Source organism: Acanthochromis polyacanthus, chromosome 13 (assembly GCF_021347895.1).
Source record: "Acanthochromis polyacanthus isolate Apoly-LR-REF ecotype Palm Island chromosome 13, KAUST_Apoly_ChrSc, whole genome shotgun sequence".
NCBI lineage: Eukaryota > Metazoa > Chordata > Actinopteri > Pomacentridae > Acanthochromis > Acanthochromis polyacanthus.
The window spans coordinates 23748169-23774427 of NC_067125.1; the positions used below are offsets into that span (position 1 = coordinate 23748169).

The following is a 26259-nucleotide window of genomic DNA, read 5'->3' on the forward strand; positions in this document are numbered from 1 at the left end:
AGTTATGTGATCAGTTTGAATGTTGTGGAGAAGTTTTGGACTCCTACACATAGACACAGTTACACAACAGTAAACTCCAACCACGCAGAGAGACTGGCCAACACACATCCTGCGTGTTCCTATCTATAACTGCAGTAAATACCAGGGGTGCCACCAGCTCCCACTGAAAATTCCTTGGTCAGCCAAGCTAAATGGCTCGTTAATATCAATGCAAGGACAGGAAGAGGAGGTGCACTGATGAGAAAAACCTTTAAATTAAGTTTACTACTCTATAATGAGGGCTGGATTTTATGGAGGGGCAGTGGAAGCAACCAGCACAAGAATGAAAACATGAGGGTAAGCATGGATTTGCTAACATTCTTCACTGTCGTCTGAGCATTTAAATTAGCAATTTTCTGCCTTAATAAATGGGCTCTAGTGATTAACTTCAGCGTAAGGCCATTAAATCTAAATGTGGAATTGTTTTTATTTTTATTTATCTTTCTTAAAAATAGGACTGTAAAAATTATCCTACTTTTTTTTATATCAACTAAAATTACGTTTCGTTTTGTTTTACAGACAAAATACCATACAGTGTTTTCTGCTGGTTCTTAATGAAAGATTGGAGTTAATGAAGGCTGCACTTGCACATGGTGTAGTCTGACTCATTGGATGTACACACGTGGACAAAATTGTTGGTACCCCTCAGTTAAAGAAGGAAAAACCCACAATTCTCACTGAAATCACTTGAAACTCACAAAAGTAACAATAAATAAAAATTTATTGAAAATTAAATAATCAAAATCAGCCATCACTTTGAATTGTTGATTAACATAATTATTTAAAAAAACAAACTAATGAAATAGGGCTGGACAAAAATGATGGTACCCATAACTTAATATTTTGTTGCACAACCTTTTGAGGCAATCACTGCAATTAAAGGATTTCTGTATTTGTCAATGAGCGTTCTGCAGCTGTCAACAGGTATTTTGGCCCACTCCTCATGAGCAAACAGCTCCAGTTGTCTCAGGTTTGATGGGTGTCTTCTCCAAATGGCATGTTTCAGCTCCTTCCACATATGTTCAATGGGATTCAGATCTGGGCTAAAAGAAGGCCACTTTAGAATAGTCCAACGCTTTTCTCTCAGCCATTCTTGGGTGTTTTTGGCTGTGTGTTTTGGATCGTTGTCCTGTTGGAAGACCCATGACCTGCGACTGAGACCAAGCTTTCTGACACTAGGCAGCACATTTCTCTCCAGAATGCCTTGATAGTCTTCAGATTTCATCGTACCTTGCACACTTTCAAGACACCCTGTGCCAGATGCAGCAAAGCAGCCCCAAAACATTACTGAGCCTCCTCCATGTTTCACCGTAGGGACAGTGTTCTTTTCTTCGTATGCTTGGTTTTTCAGTCAATGAACATAGAGTTGATGTGCCTTACCAAAAAGCTCCAGTTTGGTCTCATCTGTCCAAAGGACATTCTCCCAGAAGCTTTGTGGCTTGTCAACATGCATTTTTGCAAATTCCAGTCTCGCTTTTTTATGAGTTTTTTTCAGCAGTGGTGTCCTCCTTGGTCGTCTCCCATGAAGTCCACTTTGGCTCAAACAACCACGAATGGTGCGATCTGACACTGATGTACCTTGGCCTTGGAGTTCACCTTTAATTTCTTTGGAGGTTGCTCTGGGCTCTTTGGATACAATTCCAACGATCCGTCTCTTCAATTTGTCATCAATTTTCCTCTTGCGGCCACGTCCAGGGAGGTTGGCTACTGTCCCGTGGGTCTTGAACTTCTGAATAATATGAGCCACTGTTGTCACAGGAACTTCAAGCTGTTTAGAGATGGTCTTATAGCCTTTACCTTTAAGATGTTTGTCTATAATTTTTTTTCGGATGTCCTGGGACAATTCTCTCCTTCGCTTTCTGTTGTCCATGTTCAGTGTGGTACACACCTTTTCACCAAACAGCAGGGTGACTACTTGTCTCCCTTTAAATAGGCAGACTGACTGATTATGAGTTTGGAAACACCTGTGATGTCAATTAAATGACACACCTGAGTTAATCATGTCACTCTGGTCAAATAGTTTTCAATCTTTTATAGAGGTACCATCATTTTTGTCCAGGCCTGTTTCATTAGTTTGTTTTTTTTAAATAATTATGTTAATCAACAATTCAAAAGTAATGGCTGTTTTTGATTATTTAATTTTCAATAAATTTTTACTTATTGTTACTTTTGTGAGTTTCAAGTGATTTCAGTGAGAATTGTGGGTTTTTCCTTCTTTAACTGAGGGGTACCAACAATTTTGTCCACGTGTGTAGGCTGCAGGTATAAACCTGTCATAGGCTGCTCATTTCAGTCAGCTTTCCCCTCTCCTTCTGCACATTACTGTTTTCAAAACACATTTTGAAATGCTCCACCAAAACAATTCATCCATCCATCCATCATCCACACACCATTTAATCCTCATCAGGGTGTCTAGGGGCTGGAGTCTATCCCAGCTGACTTAAGGTGAAGACAGGAGACACCTGGACAGGTAACAGTCTATCACAGGGCGACACATAGAGACAAACAATCACACTCACATTCACACCTACAGACAATTTAGGATCACCAATTAAATTATTTTTGGACTGTGGGAGGAAGCTGGAGAACTGGAGAAAACCCACATATGCACAGAAAGAACATGCAAACTCCATGCAGAAAGATCCCAGACCCAGGTGTGACCCGAAGATGTTCCAGCTACGAGGTGATGGTGATAACCACTGATCCACTGTACAGCCCCAAAACAACTCAATCTGTCTAGATTTTCAAGAGAACACTGAAGCCACATCCTTCCGCTTAACGCCATCCAAGACGATCGTGTTTGGTTTAGAGAAATACATACAAACTAGGGTGTTTTTTCCCATCTACAGCAGAATAATAGTGACGCACAGCCAGACCCTTATGTTCTACAGAACAGGCTGTCTAAGCTAGACTAGCAGATATATTACTGTCTACAGGTATTTGGAGGGAGACTCGAGCAGACGGGGCCTCATGACTCGTTCCTGCACTGACATCATTGGTTATTACTATCATGTAACCTTTCACCTTTCACCTTTCCTCAGAGCCCCCCAGCTCTACAGGCTGATGATCAACCTACATTACACTGACGCCATAGCTGGGCTAGCCTGCAGGTTCGCAGTGCAGGTCTGATGAAATGGGGACGACAACAAGGTCTGATCACGTGTACTCGTATTAACATCAGGATGGTCAGCTGTATACTGTACGCTGTATGGAACATGTACAGGAGCATCAAGATTTATAATAGTTACGTTTAGGTGAAAGTACAAATAAGTTGTGTCTGTCCTAAACACCAGTTTTATATCAGCCTAAGCTCAGCTGCATGGATCAGAATCATTTTTCGGATCGACTTGTTGGCAGGTTATGTATTTTCAAACCAAATGGGTTCATGATTTTTTTACATTTCCTGCCAACAGTGAAAATTATTCACATATTGGACAAATTGTGGCTCTGCACTCCTCCGCCAAGAATAACTGTCTGAACTGTTTTGTGCATATTTATGTGGTTGCTGTTCTGCATGTTGTTTATTCTATTTTTGTGTGTAACTTTTTAACATCTGTTCAGGCACAACAGATGAGAATTACTTGGTTCAATTTTCCCTGAACTAATCACACTGGTCATGAGTGGTGCAATGATCAGGTGAAAATGAGCTTACCTTATTATATTACTATATATATATATATTCCTAATTTGGGCAGTTTTCTTCTCTCACAAATACAAAAAAGAAAAAAAGAATTGATGACAGTACTGTTAAAGTACCAGATTGATAAGCAGTATTGGTAAGAGTGGTACTACCGTTCACATCTTAACAATATCCATCTCTACTGCAACAACTGAGGACTTTTCTATTGTTGTGGGCACACCGCTATCAAAAATAAAACCAATCCTCAGATGCTGGGAATGCATGAAGACTTTTGTGAACATTTTGTGAGCTTTGCTCGTGGTTCAGATGTTTTAGAGTTAGCAGAAGTAGCCAAGAACATCAGTAATCCTGGTGGACTGCTCACTTTGAATGGCTCACCTGGAAGCAGCAGGCAGAGAGGGGTCATAATATAATTCAATACATTTTTAGCTCAATGACTATTGGGAACCAGTTTTTATGTAGAAACTGAATAAAATTCTTAACAGCTTGTAAAGCTTGGAGGCTATCACTGTGACTGAGGTAGAAGAATGTCAGTAGTAAGAGGCTTCATATTCTCACAGCTTTTCCTTCACACCTTCAAGTTTACAAAATCCTGCTCAAAAAAAAGAACAGACCTTTTGGTTATTTAAAATATACATTTATGAAAAAAAGGATACTAAATTGTTTGATTTGATACTGATTCAAGTTTGATTCAATCCAACCATAACCTGTCATTTAAATGTGGACAGTTTCCCTCTGAAATGAAAGTAGCTAAAGTAATCCCTTTATTTAAATCAGGAAACAAACATTGTTTTACAAACTACCGGCCTATCTCCCTTTTGCCGCAGTTTTCAAAAATACTGGAAAAATTATTCAATTCAAGAGTTCTCAGCTTTATTAGAAAAAATAATTTGCTATCCAACGCTCAATATGGCTTTAGACAAGGACGATCAACATCACTTGCTTTAACTGATCTTGTGGAGGAAATCACAAACTGTATTGAAAAACATAAATTTATTATTGGCATTTTTATTGATTTACAGAAGGCTTTTGATACGATTGATCATGACATTTTACTAAATAAACTGGAAAAATATGGTATTAGAGGAATTCCACATAACTGGTTAGAAAGCTATTTGGAAGACAGGCAGCAGTTTGTACAGATTGATCAATATAAATCTTTAAACCGGAGTATTTTATGTGGGGTACCACAAGGTTCAATTCTTGGGCCAACATTGTTTTTACTCTACATTAATGACATTTGTAAATTATCTAAAATCATGAAATTCATACTTTTTGCAGATGATACTAATATTTTATGTTCTGGAGAGAATTTGGAGAATCTTCAGAATGCAGTAACTCAAGAATTGTGCAAGTTAAATAATTGGTTTAACATAAATAAATTGTCTCTGAACTTAAAAGGACCAAATTTATGCTGTTTGGGAAACAGAATAAGGATTTACCCGTGCAAATTACTGTTAGTAATACAGTTATTGAAAGAGTAAAGCAAAATGTGTTTTTAGGTGTAATCATTGATGAAAGGCTATCTTGGAAGCCTCATATAAATCATTTGCGTTCAAAAGTAGCTAAGTGTGTTGGTGTGATGAAACGATGTAGTCTGATGCTCACTCAGAGAGCTTTATTTATCTTGTATCACTCCTTTATAATGGCATACTTGAGCTATTGTATTGAAGTGTGAGGAAATTGTTACAAAACTAATTTGTTACCTTTAGTTACTCTGCAGAAACGAGCCATCAGGATTGCGCATGAAGTGAAGTATAATGATCACACTAATCCACTGTTTCTTAATACCTTTAACTTAAAATTACAAGATGTAGTAAATTTTAAAACAGCTCAAATTATGTATAGAGCATAAAAAAATGCATTGCCCAATAATATCCAAAATTTATTTCAAAACAGAGATGCTCTTCATAAATATAATCTGAGAGGAATTGATAAATTATACCAGCCCAAAGTAAAGACAACCCTAAAGTCTATGTGTATCTCGGTGAAGGGAGTTATATTATGGAACAGCCTATCTGAAAAAATTAAAGCTTGTAAAAATTTAGTTAGGTTTAAAATCCCATTTAAAAGATATATAATGGAAAAGTACCAAGAGGAGACGATCTAATAACGCAGCCATGAACAGACTCATGCTCACTGTGTGTGCATGGGCCTGGGTATGGTTGATATTACTTTGATGTTGTACATATAAATACTTGTGCAAAGGGAGTAGCCAGCAAGTTTTGCTGCCTGCTTCTTTTGGTTGTGTGTTTGTCATGTGCTCTTTTGGGAGAGAGGGGTGTGGGGTCGGAGTATGTGTGGGCCTGTCATTGTCTTGACTTTGTCTTGTGTTTGTTGATTGTGATTGTAATAATGTTATATTGTATTGTCTGTTGTTGTGAGTGATGTTGAGTGCGGGGCTGGAGCCTTATAAGCGTAAGCTTCTTCCATCCCCTTTTCAAATCACAGGAATGTAAATTTGTACTTATATATATATATATATATATATATATATATTATTATTATTATTATTTGTTGTTGTTGTAAAAAAGTATGAACTATGTCATTGCACCCCAATGCTGATTTGAAATAAAAAAAATAAAAATAAAAATAAAAATAAATAAAAAAAACCCTGACAAAGTGATAGGCTGTCTGATCACTGTTCAGGTTAATAGGCAGAGAATCTATATTTCTTATCATTTATTTTTTGGGGTGTTCTTCTGTTCTATATTAATCAACTATACAACCACTACGGGGACTTACAATCTATGAATGTAAACATAAGATTTTTTCTGTTATGGTTAAGTTTAATTGCCACGACTGAGAAGACTGTGACCTGCAGCAGAAGATGACGACAGAGGCTGATGACAGATTCGATGAGCTGACACACACCATGCTGGCTGTCTCCCTGTCTGTCGCTCACACGCGTACGTGCGCGCACACACACACACGCACGCACGCACGCACGCACACACACGCTGTCCAATTTGCACATATGTGAACAGAGCACACAGTAAAGGTTCGACAGCATCGCATTGTAATTTCCTTGAAGGGGTCATGTTTTGGTCAATGACTCACGGTTTTTTGTCTCGTCAAAGTAACATAATGCAAATATCAAAGAGGAAACTGAAATGTCCACTTATAGTAGCTGTAATTAGAGAACAGCTTCAGACTGTGGGTGTGACTTCTGGTACAGTCACGTGACAAAATAGTAAAAAAAATCTGTGAAACTGGTATATTGATTGTTGATATGAAAACAAAACCCTGTGAAATTGGTATGAAATAGCGTATGATATAATTTCTTTTTCTAAATCTCTAATGAAAGTTGACGTTTTCCTGTGTGGGGCTGCACAGTGAGTCAGCGGTGATTACTGTCGCCTTGCAGATAGAATGGATGGATGGATGGATGGATTTCACTATGTGTAAAGACATTTGTTAAAATTGAATGTGGGATTTTCAGCTGATCTGGATAATCTCAGGTCAGAAAACTCGAACATTTCATTCTCTAAGCTAATGTTTGAGAACTTTTCAAGGAACTAAAAGTTCCTTTAGCCCGATCCCATTTGCGTGTCCGTGGCAGTGTGAATCCCCATGACGATTATGCTAATTAATCAAGAGATATATCGTCCAATGACTTTCTTTTTGCATACTGTCACCTCAAATTCCCCTGGATGTTCTTCTGCAACATGTAAGTTCATCTAACAGTCAACCTGCAACTCACAACCCAGCACCGAAGGAAGAGCCTTGTGAAACAGAAGAGGTATGCCAAGAATGAAACACAGAAGAATACCTATGACAATACAAAATGATTTAATACCAGTGTAATGATGATCAGAGGCAACCTGATTCTGTAACTGAAGTTTTTGTTTTGAGGGCAAAACTGCTTGTTTCCAGAGCTTGATATTGGACAAAGAAGTCCTCAGATATCATCAAACCATCCAATAACTGAAGGTTTTAAGCAACAGCTGTCTATTAGGGCTGGACCCGAATATCCCGAATATCCGGATATTCGTCTTTAATAGGGCCTGAATATTCGGAGGCCAGAAACCACTATTCGGGCCAGCCCTACCGACTATGAATTTTGGGTGAAATCCCTTGGGCCCTCTACAATATCCATCATTAAGGAATTACAGGAGAGAGTTCATGTGTATACAGCAGGGAAGACGAGCTTCCTAACACATCTGAGTATGCATTCTAGAAACCATTTCTATGGCTTTTCACTTCTGTTTTAAAGATTTTTTGTAGCGCAAATTAGTTTTCTCTCAACCAGCATGCATTCCTACATGCAGCAAATTATAGCAATAGATCCACACTATCAAGGTCTAATAAGTCCTTATGGGCTGTAGAAGGGTTTATTAGAAGCTTTATACTAATTCTTGGAATCATGAGCACCAACAGTATGACCATCAGTGTGAGACTGAGGCACATTTCCAACATGGTTCCAACAATGCATCCAGTGACTATTAAAACTATCATCAGCTCTTCACAACACCAGCCTGAACATATAAACAGACTAAATAAATGTGTCACTTCACATGACGATCACCTGCAGTTACTCTTGTCAATGCCTTTTCTGGTAGATCCATCCATCATCTATAGACCATGTAATCCTCAGTGTCTCTGATGGGACTGGAGTCTATCCCAGCTGACTTAAGGTGAAGACAGGGGACACCTGGACAGGTCACCAGTCTATCACAGGACTACATATAGAGACAAACAATCACACTAACAATCACACCTACTGAAAATTTAGAGTCACCAGTTAACCTCAGCATGTTTTTGGACTGTGGGAGGAAGCTGGAGAACCTGGAGAAAACCCACACATGACCAGGGAGAACATGCAAACTGCAGAAAGATCTCGGGAAAGCCGGGACGCGAACTGGGGATCTTCTTGCTGTAAGATGAAAGAGCCAACCACCACACCACTGTGCAGCCCCTTTTCTGACACAGTGAAAACATTTTTACTAAAATTGAGGCCATAACTGTATACACACGTGGACAAAATTGTTGGTACCCCTCAGTTAAAGAAGGAAAAACCCACAATTCTCACTGAAATCACTTGAAACTCACAAAAGTAACAATAAATAAAAATTTATTGAAAATTAAATAATCAAAATCAGCCATCACTTTTGAATTGTTGATTAACATAATTATTAAAAAAAACAAACTAATGAAATAGGGCTGGACAAAAATGATGGTACCCATAACTTAATATTTTGTTGCACAACCTTTTGAGGCAATCACTGCAATTAAACGATTTCTGTATTTGTCAATGAGCGTTCTGCAGCTGTCAACAGGTATTTTGGCCCACTCCTCATGAGCAAACAGCTCCAGTTGTCTCAGGTTTGATGGGTGTCTTCTCCAAATGGCATGTTTCAGCTCCTTCCACATATGTTCAATGGGATTCAGATCTGGGCTCATAGAAGGCCACTTTAGAATAGTCCAACGCTTTTCTCTCAGCCATTCTTGGGTGTTTTTGGCTGTGTGTTTTGGATCGTTGTCCTGTTGGAAGACCCATGACCTGCGACTGAGACCAAGCTTTCTGACACTAGGCAGCACATTTCTCTCCAGAATGCCTTGATAGTCTTCAGATTTCATCGTACCTTGCACACTTTCAAGACACCCTGTGCCAGATGCAGCAAAGCAGCCCCAAAACATTACTGAGCCTCCTCCATGTTTCACCGTAGGGACAGTGTTCTTTTCTTCGTATGCTTGGTTTTTGAGTCTATGAACATAGAGTTGATGTGCCTTACCAAAAAGCTCCAGTTTGGTCTCATCTGTCCAAAGGACATTCTCCCAGAAGCTTTGTGGCTTGTCAACATGCATTTTTGCAAATTCCAGTCTCGCTTTTTATGAGTTTTTTTCAGCAGTGGTGTCCTCCTTGGTCGTCTCCCATGAAGTCCACTTTGGCTCAAACAACGACGAATGGTGCGATCTGACACTGATGTACCTTGGCCTTGGAGTTCACCTTTCATTTCTTTGGAGGTTGCTCTGGGCACTTTGGATACAATTCCAACGATCCGTCTCTTCAATTTGTCATCAATTTTCCTCTTGCGGCCACGTCCAGGGAGGTTGGCTACTGTCCCGTGGGTCTTGAACTTCTGAATAATATGAGCCACTGTTGTCACAGGAACTTCAAGCTGTTTAGAGATGGTCTTATAGCCTTTACCTTTAAGATGTTTGTCTATAATTTTTTTTCGGATGTCCTGGGACAATTCTCTCCTTCGCTTTCTGTTGTCCATGTTCAGTGTGGTACACACCTTTTCACCAAACAGCAGGGTGACTACTTGTCTCCCTTTAAATAGGCAGACTGACTGATTATGAGTTTGGAAACACCTGTGATGTCAATTAAATGACACACCTGAGTTAATCATGTCACTCTGGTCAAATAGTTTTTAATCTTTTATAGAGGTACCATCATTTTTGTCCAGGCCTGTTTCATTAGTTTGTTTTTTTAAATAATTATGTTAATGAACAATTCAAAAGTAATGGCTGTTTTTGATTATTTAATTTTCAATAAATTTTTATTTATTGTTACTTTTGTGAGTTTCAAGTGATTTCAGTGAGAATTGTGGGTTTTTCCTTCTTTAACTGAGGGGTACCAACAATTTTGTCCACGTGTGTAACTAAAGATTCCAGACATTAAATCACATTGATTTAATTTTATCACTATACAATGTTCTAGATAGCTGTGCTCTTCCCTGAGGGAACCCTGAAAGTCTAGTATTTGATGAAATCTGACAATGAATAATTGGATTTTTATTTTAATTTGTGTGTAACTGTAGTTGTCACTGTCACTTCTATCTCAAGTTATGGTAAATGCAACTTTCCTTTCTTTATTCTATTTTGAATGTCCTTCTACAGTGTACCACAGGGATCAGTCACATTCAGTTAGCCTCAGTGTTGTGTGTTAACAAAGCGACAAGAGTATCAGAATGACGTCTTTTACACCGGGTTATAAAGCCTCAGCAGCACAGTGATGAAGGGTGAGAAACCTCGCCTCTGGATGTTGTATTGAACAGCTATAATTTAAACTAGGACTGACTGACAGTTTAATTTCCACAGAGCAATGTTCCTAGGTCAGCCATTAGGACAACATCCACTGTTTGGATGTGGATGATGTTCTGGCTGTCCTGGAGACAAGTATTGGACATAGTGATGATGATGGAAATGAAGTCTGCTCTCACAGCAGTTGCTCTTTTATTGCACCAACTCACTGTTTCATTTACATAATCCTGTCTGCACATGACACATGGGACAAACTGGCATTTATAATCTTCACATTTCAACATGTCTTGGAGGAATGAACTTGTTTGAGTAGCTCTCTCCACCAGTACAGCATGTGCTGGAATATCTCGACCTTGGAGAGAGAGTGTGAAGGGATCAGCCATTACTGCATGGGGAAATCATGTAGCTAGCAACTCATTACTTTCATATACAAAACAAAATAAGCCACTGATTGTTAAATGAAGCATAATGATTCCAAATATTGATTTATAATTTTTTCCTTCTAATTCTATTTCCATGTAATACAACAGGTCTTTAAAACATGCAAGCATGTGAAAATGACAGCTCAGTCCACATCGCTAACATGTTAGTATTATAGCACACTGCATCTTCTAATTAAACACTTACATACACAGACCATACAATGTGACAGCATTCTATACAGTAACACTGTCTAAACTGTACTGTATGATATTGTAGGTTACTGCATCATACCCCACCTCAGTCTGCTCTTACTGCATTGTACTGCTCTCTGTACAATGTGCATGAATGTGATGTGAATGAAAACGTCACACTAATGGTTGAGTCTGTTCAGATACCTGACTACAATATATTCAGTGACCGACTTCATTCAGTCAACATTTAGGGATATATAGGTATTGAATCTATTCTATATCAGCATTCGAGGTTTTTAAAAACCTTGGCTGGGATACCCTGTCACCATACTACAGTATGTCCAAAAATGACAAAATATGAATCATATTTCAAAATGGCCGCATTCCGTGGGTCACCATTTCCACGCCCTCAGACTTTTGCGGAGTATTTTGATAACTTTTGATCACCCACAACTGGAGTACATCCTGGTCAAATTTCAGCTCTCTCGGGGTTACGCTGTTTGAGTTTATAAATGTTGAAAAGTGTCCAAAAATGACACAAAATTGTCCAAAATATGATTCAGAATTCAAAATGGCCAACTTCCTGTTGGATTATGGGTAATGGTCCAAGAGGCTTTTTTGTGCGCCTTGACAAGTTAGATATGCGTACCGAATTTCGTGGCTCTAAGTGAAACCCTGTCCGGGGGCTGAATTTTCTTAGTTTTTTAGGGGGCGCTGTTGAGCCATTTTGACACGCACGTGTGCTATTCCCCTAAAATATCAAATTTTTCGCTGGCCCTGATGTGTGTGGCGATTTTCACACGTTTCATGTATGTTTAGGGGGTCAAAAAGGCCGATTTCGAGGCCGACGAAGAATAATAAATAAACCCTAGGGTTTCAATAGAGTCGGCACCGTCAGCGCTCGGACCCTAAGCACCATTACTGTAAACCCAAGGTCTGACAGTATCACAGCTGTAGAAGCATGTCACTAACATGCATGTCACTAACACTAACAAGGTGTAGAAAGGACTCATCTCCACTGGGCTCTTTAAGACCATTCATGACCTCCAGTCGATAATATTCCTCTAAAGACCTTAGACCTTAATGCAAACTAATGAGAAGAAAAGGCAGAAGAAGAAGAAAAATCAATAGTGCCATGGTTAATAAAAGCTGACCAACAAATATGTGCAGTAATACACACTTTTCTTTCCACTGTTACCTGATTTAATGTTGATATGGAATTGAGTGATTAAAATAGGAATTTTTTCAAGAAAAGTCATTATCTTTCTACCACAGAAATGATTCTTTACATCGATGCTGTTCACAGTTTGTAAATAGCATTGCAATAACAAGCTATTTGACAGTCAAGCCATTCTTCCGTAAAAAAAAACGAAACGGGGGCATGTTAAGTATGGTTTCTGAAGATAAGTGCTACTTGTATTATTTAAGGATTAACATGGTTGAGAGGCTTCCAGTGTGTGCAGTCAGGGAGACAGGGGATGCAGGAGCAATGATTCAACACAGCTGTGAGGGGAGTGGCAGTAGATTTAGGGTCACCACACACAGGGTTGGGGAGGTAATGGAGTGGGTGTTTCTGTAATAAATTATTTCCATCAGGTATTAATTAGGAAAACACCTGCTTGATTAATCAATTGCTATTTTTTCATTGACTCAGAAAACAGGACAAGTTCTTAAAACCACCATTCAGTTTATTACAATATAAGACACAGCTTTGGTTTAAGAAGCTGTGACAGTCAAATGTCAGTCACTGATAATCGTTGCAGCTCTGTTTTTTCATTTGGGTTTGAACACACATACATAGCAAAGTTAGATGTTAGCTTAATTTCTGCTAGATGGATTTCAGAATAGCCTTGCAGGTAGAAGATCCCCGTTCACTTCCCTGCTTTCAAAGGGTCTTTCTGCATGGAGTTTGCATGTTTTCTCTGTGCATATGTGGTTTTCTCCAGGTTCTCTGGCTTCCTCCCACAGTCCAAAAATATGCTGAGGTTAATTGATGATTCTAAATTGTCAGTAGGTGTGAATGTGAGTGTGATTGTTTGTCTCTATGTGTAACCCTGTGATAGACTGTTACCTGTCCAGGGTGTCCTCTGCCTTCACCCTAACTCAGCTGGATAGACTCCAGCCCCCACCAACAACCTTAATGAGGACTGGTGTACAGATAACGGATACATTTCAGAATAAAACCTCTGGGCTGTATGCATAAAGTACAGTAGTCCATATTTAAATATTTATAATTTATAATATCAATAAAGGGTTTTGAGTGCTCAGTATTTAACCACATTATTAAATACCACATAGCACTGGTATGCTGTACTGCAAATGTGACTGAAAGCTCTTTTTCCCCCATTTACTATGAACAGAACGAAGATGTTGGCAAAGCACAGGCTTTAACACCACCTCATAAATGACAACAAAAGTCAATAAATATCAATCACAAATGATACACATTGCTGTTTTGTTTTGTTTTTTTCAAATTTGCGTTTCTTGGAGTTCTGGTGCAGTTCTGTATGTTGATCCCATTAAACAGATGAGAACCTTCTGCTGTGTCACTGGTCATTTGGCTGATCTGAGGCTACAGGCGGAGTCGGCTTTCTGACCAGCATGGAAGCTGTGACTCACACCATCGCTAGCTCGACCATCCGGTCAGGAGGGGTCAACTCCTCTATCTTCACACACACACACACACACACACACACACACACACACACACACACACACACACACACACACACACACACACACACACACACACACACACACACACACACACACACACAGACACACACAGACACAGACACAGATGTGTCTAGAGCTCAGAGAGCCTGGGTTCTGTACAGCCTGTCTCTGAAATTAGTTTCCATTAGCTCCATTGTGATCACTAACTTTCCATTGATGCAGCAGCGTAGTCACAGTGACGTCAAGTGATGTCCTTGATAGAGAATCAGCCCCAAGTCACCTGTTGAGGAGTTCAACAAGTGCATGTGTGTTCAAGACAGAGCGGAAGAGAAGGAGACAGTGTGTGTGTGTGTGTGTGTGTGTGTGTCTGTGTGTGTGTGTGTGAGCACAGAAAAAAAAGATAAGTGTGTACTTACTGCACAGAGCAATGATGTGGCTGCTGTCTTCATGGACAAATTTCTTAGTCACTGCCTCTTCCATAATCTGCTTCACCTGCACACACAACAGCCAGAGTCAGTCCCTGTGCTCCAATCCACTGTCATCATGTTTAGTCTCACCTGTTGCTGCCAGCATTGCTTCTCTACACAGGAAAAGCTGAAAGAAGCCCACAGTAGTCGAGACAGCCTGCGTCATTTTTACATCAGTGAAAGATAAAAGACACAATCACATGAAATGACAAAACACAACAAAATTGATCAGTACAATGATCATCAGCCCTGTTTTCATATAAACAAACGCTTCGTTTTGATAGTCTTTTAGGCTAACAGGCAGAAACTCGGACTACACTGACAGAAGATCTAAGCAGTGTCGCCCATAATGACAAACTCACAAGTGATACAGAGGAGAGCTGTGTAGAAATGCCACAGCAATTAGCACTAAATAAGTGAATGATAACATTGAAAAACATGCATTGCCAAGCTAACACAAAACAGTTTGAGTCCTTCACCTGGCTAACAGATGCTGCAGTGTACAATGTTGCTCTTTACTATATAAAGGTCCTGGAAAAACACACACTAAGCTGTTTAAAGCAGGGCTGTGAGATATCGGAAGAAATGACACTTCAATATTTAGATTTTCTTTAATATACTGTAGATATAATATTGTGTCATATGCAATAAGAAAAAGGGCATTTTTATCAGATGACTGAAATAATTATATTTGAAAAGAATGAATCATTCTTGACTGAGGGGATTTTGAAGGAGAGCGAATATGCACTCAAAAAAAGAACTATAATTGGTATGAAACACTGAAAAACCAAAGGGAATAGTTTGATTTTGATGACATTCAGATCTGCCTTTGTCCTCCTCATACAGAGCTAGTGCTGATTTAAATGGTCAAACACATTAGTGGTGTTATTCAGCACAATTATGAATAGATTTTTGAGCTAAACTTCTTTTATGGCATTTTTTTTCCATTAAATAAGCAGAGCAATGCTTTTATTTCCACGTTGTGCTATATTCTTGCTAACAAATCTGCATACAAACAGGACCTTAAAATAGTTTCCTCTTCACCTGAACTTGCTCTCCTACATCTCTAAACAGAAACAATAGAAAGTGTGCCTTCTCACTCTGTTGACTTATTTTTGAATGATTATTTTTGCATTGTTTGCCTTAGCAGCAATGTTGGCAAAGAGAGCAGCAGAACGACATGCAGTGGAAGTCAGGCCAGCTGGGAACTGGACTGGAGAATCAGCTGCTGAGGGCATTTCTGCCCATGCGGCATTCACCATAAACACTCAGCTATCCCTTTTTCCCTTTAATGCAGGCATTTAGGCATGTTTTTGTGCAGTGGTTTGAGACACAGTAACACTGTTGCTGTATGTCTGCATGCTCCAAACGTTAGGCGACCCTCTTACAAAGCATTCTGTTCTATAAATGGAGCTCATTGTGTCCATCTGATTAAGCCACTTGTTGAACAAGCTGTGGAGTTTATCTTATGTTATGCACTCTGCCTTTTTTCTCATTTGTTGCAAACCATATTTAGCCACAAATGCAGTTTAAGTTACCATTCTAGCATGAAAAGTAAATAGAAAATGAAGGTTCAGCTGAAAGCCGACAGTCTCCAGCAGGCTAGTATACACACATCCTTGACTAGATTTCTGCAGGCATTTTAACAGGACGAGGAGGAAGATTTTGGCAAAGATCCTGTTCTATGTTCAGCCCTCACTTCAAGTCCCACTACTATAAAGGTAAAAACCTTTACCAAGTCAAACTGAATTAGTTTCCAACACAGCTATCATCATCACAGCCTGCATTACAGTCGTAATAAGATTGTATTTAACCGCTGTGTCCATCAATGGCAACTCAGCTAGAGGTGCTTGAAGGGACGTTTTAGTCTTCCGTATCTTTTCCTTTTTCTGCAGTACAGAGAATTGGTTTAATGTATCATCCAGAGCCTGGACACATTTGTTACTCATGACAACAGCAGCCCCTGATGTTGGTACCATTTCTATATACTTTATCAGTATGGAAACCATACTTCTATATAGTGTCAAGTACCCGATTACAAAAATGTAAATACAAGAGTGACGCTTCCTCCACTTAACATTTTGACAGCTACTAATAACAGCTCTGACAGTCTCGCCTAAACATCCGCACCACTGACTTCCAATTAATATCGTGGCATCCAGGAAATATTTAAATGAGTTTTTTTTGCTGCTATCTATTATGTCTCTAGGGAGGAGAGCTTGAATGACTTCAACAACACTGACTCAGTCTGGTGTTCACTTGTCTAAGTTCGTTCTCTCCGTAGAATTAATTGTTGTCAGTAATTAATCGGGGACCTGTCTGACACCTCGGCCTTGTTTGGGTTTAATTGATAAACAGGAAGAATTTAATTGCTCAGCTGTGTGATAAAACTCTAACTACAGTTTCACTCTACCACTTTGCTCCAAACTTTTTCCCTGAGCTGTGGAGGTGTAGGAGGATGTACAGATAGAGCGTCATCGTCCTCATTATCAAGATAAGGTTCAGCCTTCATCAACTTTGCTAATTAAACTGTTTTTGTGAGCGACAGACTAAATCACACATTTTGAGATGGCAGCAAATTCACAGCTGGTGACAAATACATCCAAGAAGGGTGTCAGGGATTTTTACCCCTGAGCACAGAGTCCTCTAAACATAATGAAAAAAAAGTTCTAGGAAATAATCAATGACAGGAAGTCAAATTACATTTGTGTCTGCGTTACTATCATACCTGAAGAGCCATGAAGATTAAGAATGCACTTTTTAAACATTTTCTTTCCTATTATTGATTCAATAGCTAGTGCGCTAGTTTACCCAAATTAAACATCTTTACCTAACTTTGTTAGAACACTTTTATGGAAGGTAACAATAGGTCAGGAACTGTTCTAGTATTGAAACCCAGTTTTTAACTAGAAGTTTTACCAAACTTGGACCGCCCGGTGACAAAGATGACCCCTGTGACCTTGAAAATGAGGTCACGGTCACCAAATCCGAACCTGACCTGTGTGTTATTATGGTACACCTGTGAACCAAATATGGTGAGGCTACATCAATATTTTATGGAGTTATCGCGCGGAAACCAAAGTGTTACAGACAAACATGACCCCTGTGACCTTGAAGATGAGGTCACGGTCACCAAATCCGAACCTGACCTGTGTGTTATTATGGTACACCTGTGTACCAAATATGGTGAGGCTACATCAATGTTTTATCGAGTTATCGTGCAGAAACCAAATTGTTACAGACAAACAAGCAACCAACCAACCAAGACCATGCAGCTCAAAACAATACCTTCCGGAAAACGCAGTTTTGCTGGGCGGTAACAACAGGTATACATTTAGAGACAATCATCATTTTTAGTGTCCAAGTGACAGCTTGCAATACATCAAAGTTGCAACATGTTAATGCAATACTGAAGTATTTCGGATGAGGATTATACTTTTGTAATTCAACAGTATCAGAGAATTAAGCAAAGACAACATGACACGCTGTAGAAATAGACTGACTAACAGCCTGAGAGTCAGTGCAACTGGCACATATTTTTCTGATGACACTAGGCTGAGGACATCACTAAGAGGCTACCAGTCAGACCTGTGGCTGATGCCCTGGTGTATCCATAACATTGCTCTAAAACAAGACTGACTTCAGCAGCCTGCTCAAACTAACAGACACGTCTCTCCAGCAGAGACACAACCTGAAAAAGCTCAAATCAAGAAATTAGCTGCTTTGGGCACCTGACAGGTTGAGTGACGACCCATCAACAGGGGCTGTAAACCCTGACGCAGAGGCCACAGGCTCTAATCCAGCAGCCCATGGCCCTTTGCTGCAGGTTATTCCCCCATTCTTGTCCCCACTTTCCTGTCATCCTCTCTGTACAATCCCGTCAATAAAGCTGAGGCAAAAGAAAAGAAAAGAAATTCGCTGCTTTCACAGTGGATAAAGCTGCACTAACGGGTAGCAGAGAAGTTAGCAGCCTGCCACTGATTACTCCACTATAGTGTCTGGAAAACAATAAATGATGCCTTATTGGGCTACTAAAATGATACAAGAGGTAAAAATGTGAAAGCAGAGAAGAGGAAGAGCGTCCCGTGAACATTTTGACGGCTTTATTTCTGTTACTATTGTACATGCTAGTATTTACCTATAGTAATCCTTATTACTGAAGGAGCATAGTTATGAATGACGGGTTCTGTACTATCACATACTGTAAATACATAACATTGAATCTATGTTGGTTCCACATACTGCTATTAGTGTTTCTTGATTACCTTTAATTGGTATCGGCCCTGAAAAACTCCTATGGGTCCACCATTAACACACAGGTTACAGAATTTTAGTGGAGAGGCAACCAATGCATGCTTCTATGTGAAATAAGCTGTACACAAGCTGCAGCAGCTGCTACAACTGTCTCATTTCAGACTGTGTACTGACAGTTCCTTGATACTGGACATATTGAACATTTACAATAGCAATAACTTGTGGAATGGAAGCAACAAGTTCAGCAACAGGTAGACTGCAAAGAAAAGAACACCCACATAGAGTCGTGAAACCAGTAGAGCTGTTAATGATTAACTGTTTATCCGTTATTTGACATTAATAATTTTACCAATTAGAAGAAGGCATGTACTACAGAAAATATAATGCACTACCTGGAACCTGTTACTGTTTAATGGAAGGGTAGATTGCAGCTTTTTGTGTTCAATACTGTTATGATTTGAGAAGAGGGTTGCTGGGAGTGCTGCACAGTGGGGCAGTGGCTAGCACTTTGTGCCTTGCAGCAACAAGATCCCCAGTTCAAATCCCCGGATCTTTCTGCATGGAGTTTGTATGTTCTCCCTGTGCATGCGTGGGTTTTCTCCGGGTACTCCGGCTTCCTCCCACAGTCCAAATATATGTTGAGGTTAATTGATAACTCTAAATTGCCCGAAGGTGTGAATGTGATTGTGATTGTGTGTCTGTATATGTAGCCCTGCAACAGACTGGCGACCTGCCTTCGCCTGAGTCATCTGGGATAGGCTCCAGCACCCCCCCGTGACCATGACCATGACAACCGTCCACCATGACTGAGATTCCTATAGCAGGTAATGGTATAGGACCGAAAGACTGAACCAAACCATTTAAACAGCTTCACAGCACATAGAAAAACTCTATTATATTTCATTATTTTTAACTGTTAACAGATTATTGACTGTTTACATTTCCAGCCATGGTTTATTGCAGGATCCAAATACTCAGAAAAACTTGGTGTTTTCCCCGTGTAGGTTGCTGCTCAGAGGTCGTAGTTGTTTCCTGTGGTAAAAGGGATTGAAAATGGCAACACAAGATAAGGGGCGGAGGAATGAGTGACTCAAATGGCATGTCTATATGTAAAGTCTACTTTCAGTGAGTCACACACTGATGATAATGAACTACGATAAAAGCAAACACCCCTCACTATAAATGCACCAGTAACAGAGTGAATCCTGAAAGTGATAAGAGCATTCAATCAGTCAGATTTTGATTTATCTATCATTTGTCATACAATGCAACACAATGTGCTTTACAGAAATAAAAATGCAATAAAACAGCACAAATAAGCACCCAATCCAACCCCCATAGTCAAGTTAAAAAAAATTTTAATGTACGTGCAATACTGCTGCTACATCTTCACTTTAAAATAAATATGTGCTGATGGGTACGTATACAGGTATGTGTGTGTATGCATATATTTTTTTCTTTTTTTTATGTGTATATATGGGAATTGTTTATTAAATTAGATGTTTTTTGTATTCATCAGTCCGATGGGAAGCTTGTTGCATCAGAATTTCAATCATAATGTGCACCAGCTAGTGTATGTTCTGGTTGACAATAAAGTGGCTATTCTATTCTATTCTATTCTATTCTATTCTATTCTATTCTATTCTTAAAGACTCTAAAACACAGGGATTGAGGAACTGAGGATTCACTATCCTATTAAACATGTGCAATGAGTAAACACTGGATGAGATCAAATGAAATAAAATTGGAGAATAAGATAGGTAAATTAATACAATCAAATATCTGTTATTAAAATACAGATAGATAAAGCAATAGATGTTAAAGATTATAAAAACACAATAAGAAATGGTAAAAATGAAGTATTAAACTGCACTTAAATAGGCTAAAACATGTAAATTGGTGAATAAATACATAAATCAACAAATAAAATTAGTTTCAAGAAGAACAATAAATTACAAAAATCTCTCAATCAAAAGCCTGGCCAAAAAGTAAGTCTTGATTTTGCTTTTGAAAATATCAACATTTCAAAAGGTTCTCTGGGGTCAGTCTCTAAGTGAGATCAGACAGGAACAGAATACTTGAACTTATCGAATCATTTCAAGTGAGTATAAGGCTAAGAGGTAACTCTTTTTAGCTGCAAATACACAGCCTGTCCAAAAAAGTAACATGCTCTAATATTTAATTTGACTGCCTTTAGCTCTGAGAACAACACTCATTCTCTGTGGCATTGTTTTGATAAGTTTCTGCAGTGTCACAGCATTTATTTCTGTCCATAAATGCATTATTTTCTACCAAGATCTTATATTGCGGGGCTCCAGACTGCGACTTTGCATGTCGCAAAAAATTTGACCAAAATTTGAGTGAGTGCGAGTAAATTTTTCCTCTACTCGCACATGTGCAACCAGTAAATTTGCCTAATTCTGTGACTTCTGCTGTTGATTTCCTATGATCATCTAAGAGTTTGTTCAGACCACATTTGCTCCTTGAAGATGATGGTTCTCTACTATCCTTCAGGTTTTATTAATGTGTTGGACGGTTCTTAACCTGATTTTAGTAGTTTCAGAAATCTCCTTAGTTGTTTTCTTTGCTTGATGCAGCCCAATAATTTGACCTTTCTGAGGCAGATTAACATCCTTTCCATGGCCACAGGATATGTCTTCCAACATTTAAGAAATGAGAAGCTCCTCACTGCATCAGCTAGGTTTAAAGAAGTCGTTGCAGCTGAAACATATTCATCACTGCAGTAATTACCCAATGGAAGGCTCTTACCTGTTTGCTTCGTTAAATCCTGGTGGTGACTTTTTTTTGGACAGGCAGTGCATTTGTCTTTGCACATTTACGTAGGACATGCATTTCTTTTGTTTTAAACCCAAGGAGAATAAAATTGACACTACAAAATGTTAAATCTGTCATTGTCCTACTAAAGCAAAGCTGCCTGAAAACAGAAACTGTCACCTTGCTGCTCTCATGGTCCAGTTGGATGAATGCCAGTGGCCCACACATCCAGTCAAACTGGCTTTTCACCATTCCTATCGTTAGATATCAGTGGTTCATATGTGCCAAGAACTATGAAAAAACTAGGATATGCCATGTCTTTTAAGGGTTAGAGTGCTTTACACTGATTCATCCATCAACATATACTCAATATCATAGTTCTGCAGTTATGGCAATAAAAAACTGTACCTTTAACCAAATAATCCTGATGTCAAACTGCCACTTAGTGTTAAATGCTTCACACTTAATTTCTTATATATTTGGAGTCACACTTAAGGTCAAAAGGTCAAAACAGCTGGCCCTCAACTATTTCTAAGGTTTAATTAATGGAACACGCACATTTATATAAATAGGTCCAGAACTCGTACTAAACATCTACTGGGCAAGCTGACATCACTGTCAGGTCAGAGTGACCTCTCTGGAGAATCCTTTGCTTTTCATTCAGCTTTTTAATGCTCTGCAGAGATGTGCAAGTACACGAACAGCTTCATCCAATAAATCTGAATAGACAGAAGACATACACATCAGTCAGTCATAAGGGTCGATACCATCACTGGGACGTGACTGACTGAGACTGAATTAACTGTGTCTAGGAATGAACCTGTTTAATAGGTGCTGGTTGTGAAGGATTATTTAAGGTTTACAATTTGGTAGACTTCTCAATATGTAATTACACATATCAAGGAGAAGCGGCATTAGAGCGTTGTGTTTATTATTGTGAAGTGCACTAAAAGCAGATAATCTATTGCATACAGTGAAGAATCAAGAGTTCACTGACAGAGCTCAGTAAGTCAAGTTCAGACAGTGAACAACTGAAGCACAACTGCATCCATTTTACATTTTTACCATAGAAACCTTCCTTCTCTGAACAGGAAGTTTTTGAGGAATGCATTTTGAGGAATGCATTTCCCCTTGCTGAGTTCCTGGGTGAAGATCCATAATGCAGTTAACAAAATGTTCTAGGTGGATAAATTCAGTGTTTCAGCCAGACTGAAAACACCTAGAATGATTCATGGAAGAAGGAACCTCATGCATGACATTTAAACTCCTGATAAAATATAATCTTGTGCTGCCTTGGCTCTGATGCAGCCACCTCTCTGTATTTGTAGTCACAACGCTAGTCTCAGGTAACATCCCACCTTCAGCACTAACTGACTGATGAGTAACAGTGTCTCAGCACTGAAAGATGCTGAAAAGTTAAACATATGTAAAAATAATTTCTGCATTCTTTTATGGTGTAGTTCTAAATTTTGACTCAAAGATTTTCACTTATATCGGTTTCAAAATGTCAATTATCAATTCTACTAATAATCAGTATTGGTACTGGCCTTGAAAAAGTGCCGTAAACATATCCAGTAACATGTCCACCTTGATTAAAATGCATGGTGGCAGCAACACATAAACCGGCTTTGCTTTAAGTAAAAGAGGACTTTGTTTAACAATTCATCCTGCAGCAAACTGAGCGTCTAGTTCCAGGGATGACACCACAATAACAAGACATTGTTGGTTCATGTCTAATGGCTAAGGGGAGCTGGCTAACTTTGAAACACTTCTCAGAATCCTGCAGCTAATGGTTTCTGGGAGGAACAGAGGGAAGAGCTCATTAGGCAACTGACAGTTACATAAGGACACATTTACTTTTCCCTTCATGTCATGTCCATGACCAGGCAAACAACAGAACATCCACAGTTTACTTCCTGTGGCCACAGAAGCGGATAGCTTTCCTCACGCTAATAAGATGCGCTCTCCCTCTCTGAGAATACAAAATGTGCGACAGACTGTTCACTAATTCAGACGGTTTGTTTTTCATTTAGGGCACAGCTCACATTTTCTGTTCATAGGAGATTACAATCAGGGCAGAAAATTAAGCTCACTCAGCTGCCTGAAGTGAGTGATTTAATCTGGCCAAGTTCACAGGACAGATCACAGGCCTGTTTGGTTTTTTAATAGAGAGCTTGCATTTCAAACTAATAAAGTACATTAAAGCCTCTCAAATTATTGTATGCTAATGCACTGCAGTACACTTTTCATTTATTTAAAAATAGGTTGATGCTACAGGTACGGACCCGTACCCGTAGCATCTGTACTAGAGGTACGGACCCGTTAAGGTCACTGAAGAGCTGGCGCCAGTTAACTATCTGCTGCACATTACAGGCAGTTTATATGAATGACTTTGACGGCGAACATTGTATAATTTAACCAAAAATACACCGTCTCCTCTCACACTTTAGACACACCAACACAGCACAACACAGCAGTGGTTTTTTAAAATATTTTCTCTCTCATCTAATGCTCTGCATAGCCACGCGCTCTATCAGTTATTGGTTTATTAGACATCAGCTGAGTTGGAATGTAGGCAGAGCTAAGATGATAATTATATGGCATCACTAATAAAAACACATTTTTTCACAGGAAATATTTTGGCTTCTTGTAGGAGAAAAGCACAGCAGTCACTAATAACAATGGCTTCAATGGACCCTGAAACTGAAGCCGCTGACTGGAATCCTGTCATCATTATTTTTTTGATCAATTACTAGTTTTTCCCTACTGTAACACGTCAGAATGTCTTCTGTGAAAAAAAAACACCTGAAACAAGTGGAATTTTCCCCTAACAGATACAAATGTAATGCAAGGACAGTGTATATGAACCCCCAGAGTTCTGACAGGAGTTCTAATCAGAGAAAAAATAAATAAATCACTTGTATGGGTATACCATAGGTGTGCACGGATTTTTAAAGAGAACATTACATTTACTTAATGAGCCATAATATCTAATTAGAAATAGAGCAAAAGCAAACTTTGGAGTTTATGAAAACATGAAACTTAAAGTCATAATCTGCCTTGATACATTTTAATATTGTTGCACCACCAGATCATAACAATGTTCCCAAATCCAAACTATGGAACCATACAGAAAACCAGGAATTTTCATTTATTGTCAGGCAGTAAAGTGTGAAAACCAGCCGGCAGATTCTAAAAACTACAGTAGAGCTTTGACACTTCTACTTTATTTCATATGGCAATAAAATCGATGGCAATCAATATCTGCCAAAGAAGTTTTAAAAATTAAGAATCCAGGAGTTTGGTTTGCACTAGCACATATCTTAGGTGCATCCAAAATCTTTCACCATGACTTTCAGAGCTGAAAAATACATGCATCCATTATCTATGCAGTACACTGTTTGATCCTTAATAGGGTCATGGGGGGCTGGAGTCTATCTAGCTGACTTATGGAGAAGACAGGAGACACCTGGACAGGTAACAGTCTATCACAGGGCTACACAGAGACAAACAATCACACTCTCATTCACACCTCAGGACAACTTACAATCACCAATTAACCTCAGCATGTTTTTGGGAAGAAGCTGGAGAACTTGGAGAAAACCCACACCTGCACAGGGAGAACATGTAAACTCCATGCAGAAAGATCCCAGGACGGCAGGACACAAACCAGGGATCTTCTCGCTGCAAGGCCAACGTGCTAACCATTAAAAATACATCATAAACTTTTTTTTTCTTTTTTTGCCAGTTCCCATGCACATTGGTGACTTCGTAGCATACTACATAAATGACAGCAACAGGAATTAGGGTAAGAAAAATGCTTTCATTATTCAAAAAGAATGATCTCGGACTTAAAGTTCATTAAAGTTAGCTCTCCTGTCATGCTGCTGAGATTTTGTAAAAAGAAAAACTTTCAGAATGTCGATGCCCCAACAATAAAAGCACTGCTCCCAACAATGATTAGGTTTCACTTTTCAATAAATGCAATGCATAACATTGCCTGTTTTATCATATCTCAGTGTCCCCCAAAGGGTGAGAATTTACTTGTGGTAGTGGGCAGTGGTGTGACCAATGTGCATGCAAAGACTCATGCAGTTTAGAGGGAGAGTGTCACCAAGATTGTTTTCTGAAACTACAATGTAGCGAGGCAATCCATACATGCTACAATATACTGTACAGATGAGAAATACTCCACATGCACTGGTAGACACGAGGAAGCACTTGGCACAGAGAAGCGTAGAGTTCCCCTCAGTTACAGCAGCACATCAGCTCAGACAGGTGTGTAGCCAAAAGTCAGTTCTTTGAAAGGTGTTCTAACATCAGACTGGCCTGAGCTGAAACTGAACAATTCTATCTACATCAGCAGGCTGCGAACAGACAGTTTATCCACACCAGTGTGACCTATGATGATGTGTAGTCGCACTTCACAGATTTCTGGTAGGACTCTGGAGCCCTGCAATGATGCCAACACCCTTTTAATGCACTCTGTGTCGTTAATCTGATGGCTACTGAACGGGTCGGCTGCATGTGTGAATGCGTGACCTGGTCGCTCATCCATAGAAGTCGAGCCAGCAAGTTCACTAGGTCAGACCAAGTAACGTTTTGGTTAAACTTTCAACAGAGCACAAGTGTGAACTGAGCCGTCACAGTAGTGGACAGACATGTACAAGCAGCACTACTGTGAGTTGTATGACACACTTTATTTTTTCCACATTTCTGCATCACAGTTTGTCCGAAAACATCACAGAGATGCTTAATACACAAACTGTGTGGAAAAAAAAAACACACAAATTTGGTATATAGA

General features: G+C 39.2%; 1 protein-coding gene across 3 annotated transcripts in view; it reads right to left on the minus strand.

Moving 5' to 3' along the window:
• Positions 1–26259, minus strand: part of sgsm2 (small G protein signaling modulator 2) — a 137378-nt gene that overhangs the window by 98679 nt on the left and 12440 nt on the right. For all 3 annotated transcript variants that reach the window (XM_022201022.2, XM_051958147.1, XM_022201023.2), the window contains exon 2: positions 14376–14451. In XM_022201022.2, the coding sequence (XP_022056714.1) occupies positions 14376–14451 (76 nt within the window). The remainder of the gene's footprint in view (positions 1–14375; positions 14452–26259) is intronic.